Here is a 12370-nt window from a genome sequence, read left to right as displayed (position 1 = left end):
GACACACACACACACACACACACACACACACACACATATATATATATATATATATATATATATATATATATATATATATATATATATATAACAGAGGGAAACATTCCACGTGGAAAAAATATATCTAAAAAGAAAGATGATGAGACTTACCAAACAAAAGCGCTGGCAGGTCGATAGACACACAAACAAACACAAACATACACACAAAATTCAAGCTTTCGCAACAAACTGTTGCCTCATCAGGAAAGAGGGGAAGGAGAGGGAAAGACGAAAGGATGTGGGTTTTAAGGGAGAGGGTAAGGAGTCATTCCAATCCCGGGAGCGGAAAGACTTACCTTAGGGAGAAAAAAAGACAGGTATACACTCGCACACACACACATATCCATCCACACATATACAGACACAAGCAGACATATTTAAAGACCAAATATATCCATCCGCACATACACATCCTGTGTATGTGTGTGTGTGTGTGTGTGTGTGTGTGCGTGTGTGCGAGTGTATACCCGTCCCCCCCCCCCCCAAGGCAAGTCCCTCCGCTCCCGGGACCGGAACGACTCCCCACCCTCTCCCTCTCCTCGTTCCGGTCCCGGGAGCGGAGGGACTTGCCTTGGGGGGGGGGGGGACGGGTATACACTCGCACACACGCACACACACACACACACACACACACATACACAGGATGTGTATGTGCGGATGGATATATTTGGTCTTTAAATATGTCTGCTTGTGTCTGTATATGTGTGGATGGATATGTGTGTGTGTGCGAGTGTATACCTGTCTTTTTTTCTCCCTAAGGTAAGTCTTTCCGCTCCCGGGATTGGAATGACTCCTTACCCTCTCCCTTAAAACCCACATCCTTTCGTCTTTCCCTCTCCTTCCCCTCTTTCCTGATGAGGCAACAGTTTGTTGCGAAAGCTTGAATTTTGTGTGTATGTTTGTGTTTTTTTGTGTGTCTATCGACCTGCCAGCGCTTTTATATATATATATACATATATATATATATATATATATATATATATATATATATATATATATATATATATATATATATATATAAAAAGATGATGAGACTTACCAAACAAAAGCGCTGGCAGGTCGATAGGCACACAAAAAAAACACAAATATACACACAAAATTCAAGCTTTCGCAACAAACTGTTGCCTCATCAGGAAAGAGGGAAGGAGAGGGAAAGACGAAAGGATGTGGGTTTTAAGGGAGAGGGTAAGGAGTCATTCCAATCCCGGGAGCGGAAAGACTTACCTTAGGGGGAAAAAAGGACAGGTATACACTCGCACACACACACATATCCATCTGTCTGTATGTGTGGATGGATATGTGTGTGTGTGCGAGTGTATACCTGTCCTTTTTTCCCCCTAAGGTAAGTCTTTCCGCTCCCGGGATTGGAATGACTCCTTACCCTCTCCCTTAAAACCCACATCCTTTCGTCTTTCCCTCTCCTTCCCTCTTTCCTGATGAGGCAACAGTTTGTTGCGAAAGCTTGAATTTTGTGTGTATATTTGTGTTTTTTTTTTGTGTGCCTATCGACCTGCCAGCGCTTTTGTTTGGTAAGTCTCATCATCTTTCTTTTTCGATATATTTTTTCCACGTGGAATGTTTCCCTCTGTTATATTCATATCATTAATTTGAACCCAACAATGACATTTGTTATTGTCACTGTTACATTTCGAAGTCTTTTCTGTCGTCTTATTTCCTCCTTCTGTTTTTGCCAGTAGTTTCCCTTTGTATTCACCTTCTCCTTTTTACCGAATCCACTATACAATTTTATCCCGCCGATATATACTCAACAATACGTAATAATACGTAACCCACTTCCAAACCATAACCAAAAACTTTTTTCTTCCGCTACTGCTATAAAATCCACCGTTTCCAGTTCACAAACAGTTCCTTTCAGCTATTAAACAACCTTTTCGGCTAGTTTTAATAACTTTTGCTTTATTTCGATTTCCGTTTTTTCACATCACCGATCATTTTTAGCCGCTTCCCACAGGTTTTAACGTTATTATTTCTCCACCAGACAATTGTTAGCCTCATTTCCATAATCTGCCACCACCATACCACTACTTTTAATACATCCTCACGTAGTTTTTTCGAAATTTTCCCGAATTTCTCCACCCTTTAACGTGTTTTGGCGGCAACACAACCACCTAACCTTTATGCACATCGTTTTCTACCTACACTATTTCACCACAGGATCAACATAACCCAGCTCCAACCAACCCCTTTTCGCCTCTTTTCACACCAGATGGTGTCTGTATGTGTGGATGGATATGTGTGTGTGAGCGAGTGTATACCTGTCCTTTTTTCCCCCTAAGGTAAGTCTTTCCGCTCCCGGGATTGGAATGACTCCTTACCCTCTCCCTTAAAACCCACATCCTTTCGTCTTTCCCTCTCCTTCCCTCTTTCCTGATGAGGCAACAGTTTGTTGCGAAAGCTTGAATTTTGTGTGTATATTTGTGTTTTTTTTTGTGTGCCTATCGACCTGCCAGCGCTTTTGTTTGGTAAGTCTCATCATCTTTCTTTTTAGATATATTTTTTCCACGTGGAATGTTTGTCCTTGAATGTTTGTGACGAATTAAAATTGTGTACCCAGTTGGTATTCCCTGTTTGAATGTATGTACTGCATTTTATTCTGTTCCATTGTTATACTATAGAAAATAATGAAAGTAAGCTGAGAAGGGCAAGTAAGCTTATGACCTGTAAAGAAAGGCTAATTATCATTGAAAACTTCTGCAGCTGCTATAATCTGTTCCTGTAGTACATATAGTTATTAATAATTACTGTTTATGAATACATGGCAGATAATGCTTCACTTTTATGTGTGGGACAGAAAAAATGAGTAGTTAAATGCCAAGCTTATTTTCACTGCAAAACATGATGCACACAGAAAATGCACAAATATTGAAAACCAATAATATTTCTGCCTCACTGCAAAATATATCAAAATTGTAAGCTTCGCATCTTCATACCTCTGATACAGTCTACAGCTTTTGTTTCTTGTTTTTTTCATTTCACAGTAACTATCTTTATTCCTTGTTTCAAGGAAATTAATCAAGCACCTGAATTTCTCATTTATATTTCCTTTGTAACCAGTAATTTAATACATTCAAATATATTTTACTGAACACAACCTGAATTTTAGAACATAATGATTTCCAGCTATCTCTCTTACAGGTGGCACTATGGCTACAGTTTGTTCATCACTTAGGACTAGGCATTATTCTTGGGTCATTGTACTTTGGTGTTGGAAATGATGCAACAAAGCCATTTGTCAACTTTAAATTTCCACTCTGCTGCCTAGTTTTCTTCATGTACACTCATGTAATGACACCTGCACTTCTCTGTAAGTATATGTTAATTTATTCAGTTTATAGATCCAAAAACCATTAAGAATTTTCTGTAAACTAATACACACCAATTATCATTATAACATTTCTATTAGTAAACCAGTACTTTAATATTAATTCTTTTTCTTCTTGGTAGCATGAGGACTTTAATAGACACTTAAAAATATTACTAAATGTTTAAATCTGCATTATATTCTTTCATCACTGTTTTCAGTTCCAACAGAGGTTAAGATTCTCAAACGAGAATATTTTAACAGATGGTATGGTCTGAAATCATACTTCATGGCACTTACCTGTTCAACAGCACCATTTATGGTAAGAACTCATACTTAATATATATTGTTTCATTGCTAACTATATGAGTTGTCTGAAACTTCTGAGAAACATGGTTTATAATGACATTCAAAGCAAACTGATTTTGTACATGTAGTGTATGTTGGTGTTTCTAGTGTACAGTGTAGCATAATCAGAACATTCTGCCCATGTACTTGTACACATAATAGTTAAACAGCAACATGACCACCTTTTCCTTTGCAACAATACATATATCTTCTGCTTAAGGAAAGTTGCTACTCACCATACAGTGCAGATGCTGAGTCGCTGTCTATCTGTGACTCAGTATCTCCACTATACGATGAGTAGCAACTTTCCTATTATCCACAACCCATTGGTTTCAACCAAATTTGGCACAGAAACAGCAGTCCTCACAAGTATCAGCACTGTAGGCTTTATAACTTCCTAACTTTGCACAGAAACAGCAGTCCTCGCGAGTATCGGTACTGTGGTCTTCTAACCTCCTAGCTCCAATAGGAGTGGACATACAGGCAAAAACATGTTTTTCAAGCACCTGGCATATAGGCTGCCCTGTATGACAAGCATGTTGTGTGGGTACGCCTGCTAAATCAATTTGCTTTGCAGCGCAGCCTGAATGTCAGGGGCAAGAAACAGTTTTCTGTACCCCAACATGTAAGCTGCCCTTCATGACAGGTGTGTTGCATCGGAGTAGTAGCTTGCTTTACCAATCTGCTTTGCATGCAGCCTGTACATCAGGAGCAAAGAAATTATTTTCAAGCCCCTGATATTTAGCAGCTTTGCATGACAGGCATATTGTAGTAGTATCAGCCTTTGGTGTAGTAATATCGACTTGCTTTATAAATTTATTGCAGGGGCTACATGTGTCAATGAGCATGGTGAGCATGGCTGGAGACAGGTTAAGATAGACAGAGGATGATGGACAGAGTGAGGAAGAGGAGGAAATGGAGAAGGAGAGGGGATGAGGGGCAGATGCTTGAGGCAGGCAACAGGTGTAGAGTGGTGGTGGGCAGGTGGAAAGGAAGAGGGGAGGCACATATGGAAAGAGAGGCAAGGAAGATATGGTTCAAGGGAGGGGAACAGATGGTCAGAGAGAGAGGGGTGAAGGAAATGGACAAAGAGAGAGGAAGGAGGATATAAACAGAATCCGAGAGTGTAGAGGAGGAGATAGACAGATAGAAGTGGGATGATAAGGTGGACAAATATCACCAAAGCTGTGGGGAAAAGAATAGCCAATCATACGATTGTATGTTATTAAGAAATGTGATACAAAACATGGTGGAAAAATATAAATTTCAACCTGTGTTTATTTTTTTCACTTATTCCCTATCTCTGGAGGTTCTTCTTATTGGCTGGCTTTATAGACTTTGGTAGGTGTGAAGATGTCGCTAAACATAATTTATTTGCACATTCATGCACATTATACATATCTCCAGATGATGATAGACCTTCAAGGGTGTGTGAAAAGACAGAGATCATTTTCATGAGATCATTTTCATGATTGTTCCACAAGCTACATTAAGTTTGAATTTTTTCAGTGGAAGGGTTGCTTTGTTGTTTCTAATATTCATTAATAATCTTCCACATATAATGCCACAGAATGTAAATTCTCCCAATGTTGCACATTAAAAAATCATAAATATAAAACATAATATTAGTGTTCTTGTCAACAGAAAATATCAAAAGATGGTGCTAAGCAAATATTATAGCATTAAATTTTTAAAAGTATTAAGAACTATAAAACAGTATTTTTCACAGAAGCCATTACTTTAATCTACACAAACAATGAAATCAAAAGTTCAAAAATCATTCACCTTTGTGGACTGCAAACAGATCACAACCTGACATGGAAACTGTTCTCTCTAGATTTAATTATGTGTCTTCTTTTAACTACTTTTACTGTATTTATAAGTATTGATATTAGTACTGAAAAAAGGAACTATTTTATGTATCCATTTTTACTAATGGTGATTACAAGATTGTTGTTCAGTCATTTATTCCTCTCAGAATCACTCAAACAAAAAATTACAAATGGGCTAAGAAGAACTCTGGTCCCTGTTGGCATCTACAAAAACACAAATAAAGCAGATCTTCACTGGGTAACAAAAGTTCATGGAAAATCGTAACAGGATTCCGTGGTGTGGTGCCCCCATACAACAGAAGGCAGAAGTATACTATGAAGAATTACATGTATGGGTTATCACGTTACGGCTGGTTGGTAATAATATACTTTAAATATCGTAAATGCATTAATTAGATGCAGAGGCAAGAAGAACAGACATGGAAGTACACAAGTTGCACATCAAGAGACATAGAAAAAAATCAGTTCAAAGAGGTCAGATCCAAAGATAGGGCACTAGAGATGCCACAGAGCCCCCCCCCCCGACCCCCACTCACCCCCCTCCCCCCCACCCCCACCCCCTGGTAGTGCAGAGCACAGCAAAGGGAAGCTTCATCACTCGAATTCGTAATTGTCGTGCCAGCACGGCGGTTGTAGATGGCAGCCAGTGCAAGAAATAGGCGCCTCAGAAACTGCACTGCAAGGGTCCTGTGTGGCCAACTGCTGCATAGGCAGAGAGATTTCGGTCAAAGGCAGGTCAGTGGCATTGGGAGGCAGAATGGCAGCGATGGGAGGCAGGTCGGGAGCGTCGGAAGGCAGGTCGGAGAGTGACCACACCGGTTACAAGTGATTAACATACACAGTCTGTTGTCGTCCATGTAGATGAAATATGAATTTGTTCACACCCCAATATAACACACAGTGAGGGCCCGAATAAGGTGGTTGAAGGCCACTTGCATGGGGTCATCGTGCAACATCACAAATTCACATGATGCCAGGTCATTGTAGATGAACACAGGTGGGGTGGAGTGAGGGCGTAGCAGGGGAGGTGTGGAGGCATGTGACATACGCACGAACCCGTTCAACCAAAGCCAGAAGATCCATAGTATCGGCCAACGGTGAATCCTCCACGAACTCTGCTGCAAGGAGGAGGGGTTTGCTGTATAGAATCTCAGTGAGTCATGCATTCAAGTCTTCTTTATGGGCTGAGAAAATGCCCAGCAGGACCCAAGGGATGGCCTTGTACCATAAGCCACCATGGCACATAAGCATGGCCTTGAGAGTGCGATGCCACCGTTCAACCAGGCAACTCGCCATGGATGGTAAGCTGTGGTGTGGAATTTAGCAACACCACAGAGTTTGCACAGTCATGCAAAGAGGACAGAGTCAAACTGTCATCCCTGGTGAGTGATGAGGGACAGGGGACAGCCAAAACGAGCAACCCACACTGACACGAAAGAACGAGTGATGGTCTCCGCCATGATGTCAATGAGAGAGACTGCCTCGACCCAGTGGGTTATGCGGTTGATGATAAGATGTAACTGTACCCCTCGGAAGGGGGGAGGGGACCAGTGACATTGATGTGGATGTGCTGAAGGCACCCTTTTGGAACGTCAAACTTTCCTAATGGAGGTTGAGCATACCTGCCGACCTTGCTATGCTGGCATGGTACGCACGCACCGGTCCTAGTGCGGCAGTCGTGCTTCACGCCAGGCCAGACAAAGCACTCAGTAATCAGCCTTGTCATGGCTCACACTCCAGGGTGAGCGGAGCTGTGCAAAGCACTAAAGACCTCATGATAAAGGGTTGTAGAGACCAGGGGGCAGGGAGCGCCCTTAGAGACGTTGCAAAGGACCGGAGTCATTGACCCATGTAGGATATGTGGTTGGTCAGAGAGCGATGACTCTTTTTCTGAACTTAATTGCTGTATATCATCATCTTCGGCCTGAAGTCAGGCAAGCTCTTCAGATTCAACAGTGTGGGATAGGTAGTCTGCCACAAGATTCTCCACACCATGGATATAGCATGCATCAGAAGAATACTGACAGCTATAGTCCATATGGCGGAAATACCTCGGAAGAAAGTCCTTAGCCATGTTACAAATATCATCCACAAGAGGCTTGTGATCTGAGTAGATCATGAAGGTTCACCCCTCGAGGTCACTATGGAAGTGTTTAATCACCTCATACACAGTGAGGAGCTCACGGCTGAAAGCCAGCCACTTACACTGGCTCTTAGTCAGTTTATTTGGAAAGAAGCGGAACAGTTGGGTTGATTTCATGGTGTGCTGTTGTAAAACAGCACCCACAGCAGAGTCACTGGCATCAGTCCTGATTGAAACATGGGCCTCAGGATCAGGGTGGGCGACTGTAATGGCTTTTGCAAGGGCAGTTTTAAGGTTACCAAATGCATTGAGCATAGGTTTGGTCCACTCCAACTTCAGTTTCCCAGCAGTGTTTTTGCCAGAGAGGGCATCAGTGAGAGCCATTTGGATGGAGGCAGGCTGAGGACTATGGTGGTGGTAAAAGTTTGCCATACCCAGAGAACGATGGAGCTGAGCATATTCCTCAGGGAGAGGAAGATCGAGTATGATTTCGACATGAGAACTCGTTGGATGGAGGCCGTCAACAGAGACAGAATGGCCTAGGAAGGTAACAGGTGTGGAACAGAATTGAGATTTATCACAGTTGATCACTACACTGTGGGCATCGAGGGCCAAATGGACAACAATGAGGTGAACTTGATGCTCCTCAGCAGAGGAGGAAAAATCAGTATATCATCTAAGTAAGCATAAGCAAATGGCAGAGGTAGCAAAATGGAATCAATGAACTGCGGCCACGTCTGCACAGCATTTTACAATCTGTAAGGCATGTAACAGTATTCAAATAGGCCAAAGGGCATGATTATGGCTATCTTCGTAATATCCGGTGGATGCATAGGAACAATCTAACACAGAGAAAAACTTACAACCATTAAATAACTGCGTGAAATCCTGGATATGAGAAATGGGGTAGTTATCGATAATTGTGAGAGCATTAAGAGACCTGTAGTCCCCGCACATGTGTAAGGAGCCGTCCTTTTTAGGAACAAGGTGGATAGGTGAAGACCAGTTGCTATTGGAGGGCCGGAGCACACCCAAAGCCAACAAATCCTGAACGATTTCTTTTGCGCGCAGACGTTTGGTAGCATTAAGGCGCCTGGCCTTATAACATACAGGTGGGCCACCAGTGGTGCAAATCCCATGAAAAGTGCCATTACTGATGGCCAATACTCGCGAAGGGAGGCCAGCAAGAGGGGTCAAGAGGGGGTTCACTGACCTTGCTGGATCGGGGCAGCGTAGGTGGGGCATTGGTTGTAGTCAATGATGGAAAGCATCGTGCAGTAACCACATGGTGCAAGGAATCTGGAATAGTGTGAGCAGGTGCATCCTGGAGATTCATCTGCATTGATGTGAAAACGCCAGCAGGCGGTGGAATGCTCAACACAGGAGAAAATTGGTGAGAAGACACAGTAGATGAGTGTGTTGGTTCGCCTCATTGCAGTTCTGCAGGTAGGCGACGTATTGTAAGCCATGCATGTGACAATTCAGCAGAGGCAGAGGCAATGCAGGTGCATAACACATCATTCTGGGTGCGGACTTTGTCAATTTGTGTGCGCACGTCAAACAAACAGAGCCGTGTAGGTAATATGCTCGAGCAGAGAAGCACATATGGAAAGCTTAGCCAAGGAGTTGGAGAGTAAGGTCGTGCTGAAATCGTCTGAGCATGGAACAGTAGAACCAGATGCGTGGCACAGTGCGGCAGCCTGCAGGTCTTTTGAAAGTTTGTAATGGTGTAGAAAGTCCAACCCAATCACAGGTTCATCCACGTCAGCAATGTGGAAAGTCCAAGGGAAGGTGTGGACTGGTGATAGGTGAAGCGACATCTTCATGGAGCCGAGGACCGCAATAGGACAATGAATGGCGGCAATAAAAGTGAGGTTAGCAGGTGCTTGGCTGGCGTAACACTGACGTTGGCACCAGTATTGACAAGAAAGCAAGTGCCCAATGACAAGTCAGTGGTGTAGAGGCATTGAGCCACTGAAGTGAGTGGTGCAGCGTCGGACAGTAGGTGCCATGAAGGAATATGGCGGGACGTGGTGCCTAAAAGTGCCTGCCGCAATCATCTGGGTAGGAGCAAGGCACACGGCAGTTGCATGCAGCATCCCTGTAAGTAACATGGTACCATCACAGCGGGTGGATTGGGAGGCAAGGTGGTGTGGAGAAGGAGGGGGCTGCAGCTGGCTGCATTGGGGCTGGTAGCCACTCGAGCTGCTGCTCGGATGAGGTCAGCGGCTGTCAGGAGGCCGCAGGCTGTACCTCCTGTAGGCTGCTAGGTGGCAGTTCCTGACTGGCAGCTGAGGTACCAAGGTGAGCATGCTGGCCTCTGCCGGCAGGGCACGGAACCAAAGGTGCATACATGCCAACAGATGGTGATGGAGAAGTCGTCCGTGACAGGTGGTGTCAGTGACGAATGATAGCATAAGCTCAATCAGCCATGCATAAATGAACCTCGAGTGGGTTGGCAGTGTGAGACAGCAGATGAAGTTACAGATCTGAAAGCATTTTGACCATACACAATGTCCAAAGTGTGGCATGAGGTAATGCTTGATCATCAATTAATGCATGGAGGCGCCGCTAAAGCAGCAAAGGGATGTGGTCATCGAGATGCTTGATGTGAATAATGTGGTGGATAGCCTCTGCCAGGCGGTGAGAAAGCCGCTCAATGAGCAGTGCTTTTACCTTCGAATACTTGTGTGAGGTGGGCAGTGAGAGAAGCAGATCGTTGATGAAGTCCGATGAGGTCTGGATGAGCTTGGAGACAAAGTGTGCGCCATCATCCGAAATACCGTGGATATCCAGGAGGTGATCCACTTAAGAGAACCAAGTCTTTGGGTTATCTTTTTGCTAAGCAGGCAGCTTAGGAAATCTACTGGGTAACACATGTTGAGGTGGCACCGGAAGTGCAGTAGCCGAGGACGGTGCGTCACACAAAGTCTGCATGGGGGGTGGCCACATGTAGCACACGGTGTGGAGTGTGCAGGTGCAAAAGTCGGCATGGTGTATCCGAACTGCAGGCCTGACACCGAACTTGGCGCGGGTGTAATGGCCAGTGCCATTGCAACAGTGGACAGAAGTCAGTCACAATGTAGCCAAGGGGGGTGGGGGTGGGGGGGGGGGGCTGACCTGGTAATTGGCATGGGCAGAACAGCCGGTGCCATTATGAAAGCAGGTGGAAGAGGCATACAAGAATGTGCAACCCCATGCATAGAAATGTCCGAATCAGAGTTTTGGAACTTCATCAGCATGTCAAACCAAACCAAAGGAGACTGCGTAGCTGAGGGATAAACCACAACATCCTTAACTGGATGAATGCCCACAATGTTCTTAGGTGGCGTGCACTGTCCATGTAGTGGCCATTGTAGCGCTGCCACACTTAACAGTGACATGTTGAGCCAGTTAAGGTTAAGTGGCCGTCGGCGTGGCCGGGTGTAGATAATTGCTAACTTTTAACCAAACGTGCATTAGGTACACTTGACCACTCGTGGTTGCAAGCACAGTTAATAGCATGCATGGCAATAGCACCGAAAGACACTGGTAGATCCATTGTTCTGAAAACGATGTGGGCTTGCACACGAAGTCTGTTAAAGATGAAGAGAAGCACAAAATCACTCGCAATCACATACGATGATGTTGGGGGCACCACTGCGAGTTACCACGTAAGGCTGGTCGGTAATAACACACTTTAAATATTGTAAATGCATTAATTAGATGCCGAGGTGAGAAGAGCAAACATGGCAGTACACAAGTTGCGTGCCGAGAGACAGAAAAAAAGCAGTTCAAAGAGGTCAGAGTCAAAGATAGGGCGCTCTGCCCCAGAGATGCCACACATGTTTGCCATTAGCTGTACAAATTTATTCTTTATTTTCTACCAGCTTTGATCCTTGTGTTATTACCCTAATGATCATTCTGTTTAATCATACTAAAGTAAATTTGTGCTGATATCAAAATCATGATCTGTTATATGTGATTCTGTAAACATTTTATAACTCTGGTGGTGGTCAGTTTATCCAAGGGAAAGTTTAACTGCATACCCATCTAAGATCATTTGTAAGACCAAAACACATGGAAAATAATTTTTACAGCTGATGTCTGACATGCATTTCTTCAAATTTCTGACAGCTGTATAGATTCACCTTATTAAAATTATTAGCAAGCAGAATATCCCAAGGTCATTGTCATCAGCAGAGTGAATGTAGTAGGTTAGTATTGTCTTCCTGGTTGATGCAAGGGTAGCATAAGGAATGCCATTAACTAGCTGAGGTCTGGTCTAGGATGTGATGCAGGAATGTCTAATATACAAGGATGGCTGGAACTTGTGGAAATCAGCATGCAGAAGGGCTGATTATAAAAGTGAACATGAGACTTGAGCTGTACCACAATTATAGTAAAGCTCTGTCCTGGTGATGTTGGTGGCAGCAACCTATGGCTTGGTAACATTGTGCAGGTCATGTTGCTGACCAAACTGCCAATAAGCAGACAGGTAGGCCAAGTAGCTTGGAGGCTGAAGTTTCAGTCTTCTGTCAAATCAGTAAACAGATTAAAACATCTGTCCATAAGTGCAGCAATTGTAAATTTCCAAGAAGGCTAATTAAAAAGATGCACACAACTATAGGCCTATATTACAGATATCAGTATATTGTAGAATTTTGGGATGCTTTCTGTGCTTGTCTATTATGACCTTAAAAAATCAAAATACATTCACAGGGTTTGTTGACCCAGAAAAAGAGTTTCACAGTGTAAAATTATGCA

General features: G+C 43.5%; 1 protein-coding gene across 1 annotated transcript in view; it reads left to right on the top strand.

Annotated features, from left to right (window-relative positions):
• The window catches only part of LOC126194819 (ATP-binding cassette subfamily G member 4-like), a 328478-nt gene that overhangs the window by 297108 nt on the left and 19000 nt on the right, over positions 1 to 12370 (top strand). Inside the window, exons 8-9 of the mRNA XM_049933146.1 lie at positions 3196 to 3364; positions 3583 to 3683. Coding sequence (XP_049789103.1) covers positions 3196 to 3364; positions 3583 to 3683 — 270 coding nt within the window. The remainder of the gene's footprint in view (positions 1 to 3195; positions 3365 to 3582; positions 3684 to 12370) is intronic.

The sequence above is a fragment of the Schistocerca nitens genome, chromosome 7 (assembly GCF_023898315.1).
Source record: "Schistocerca nitens isolate TAMUIC-IGC-003100 chromosome 7, iqSchNite1.1, whole genome shotgun sequence".
NCBI classification, from domain to species: Eukaryota; Metazoa; Arthropoda; class Insecta; order Orthoptera; family Acrididae; genus Schistocerca; species Schistocerca nitens.
The sequence above is the reverse complement of the archived record's forward strand: the minus strand, read 5'-3'. Positions and strand labels throughout refer to the sequence as shown.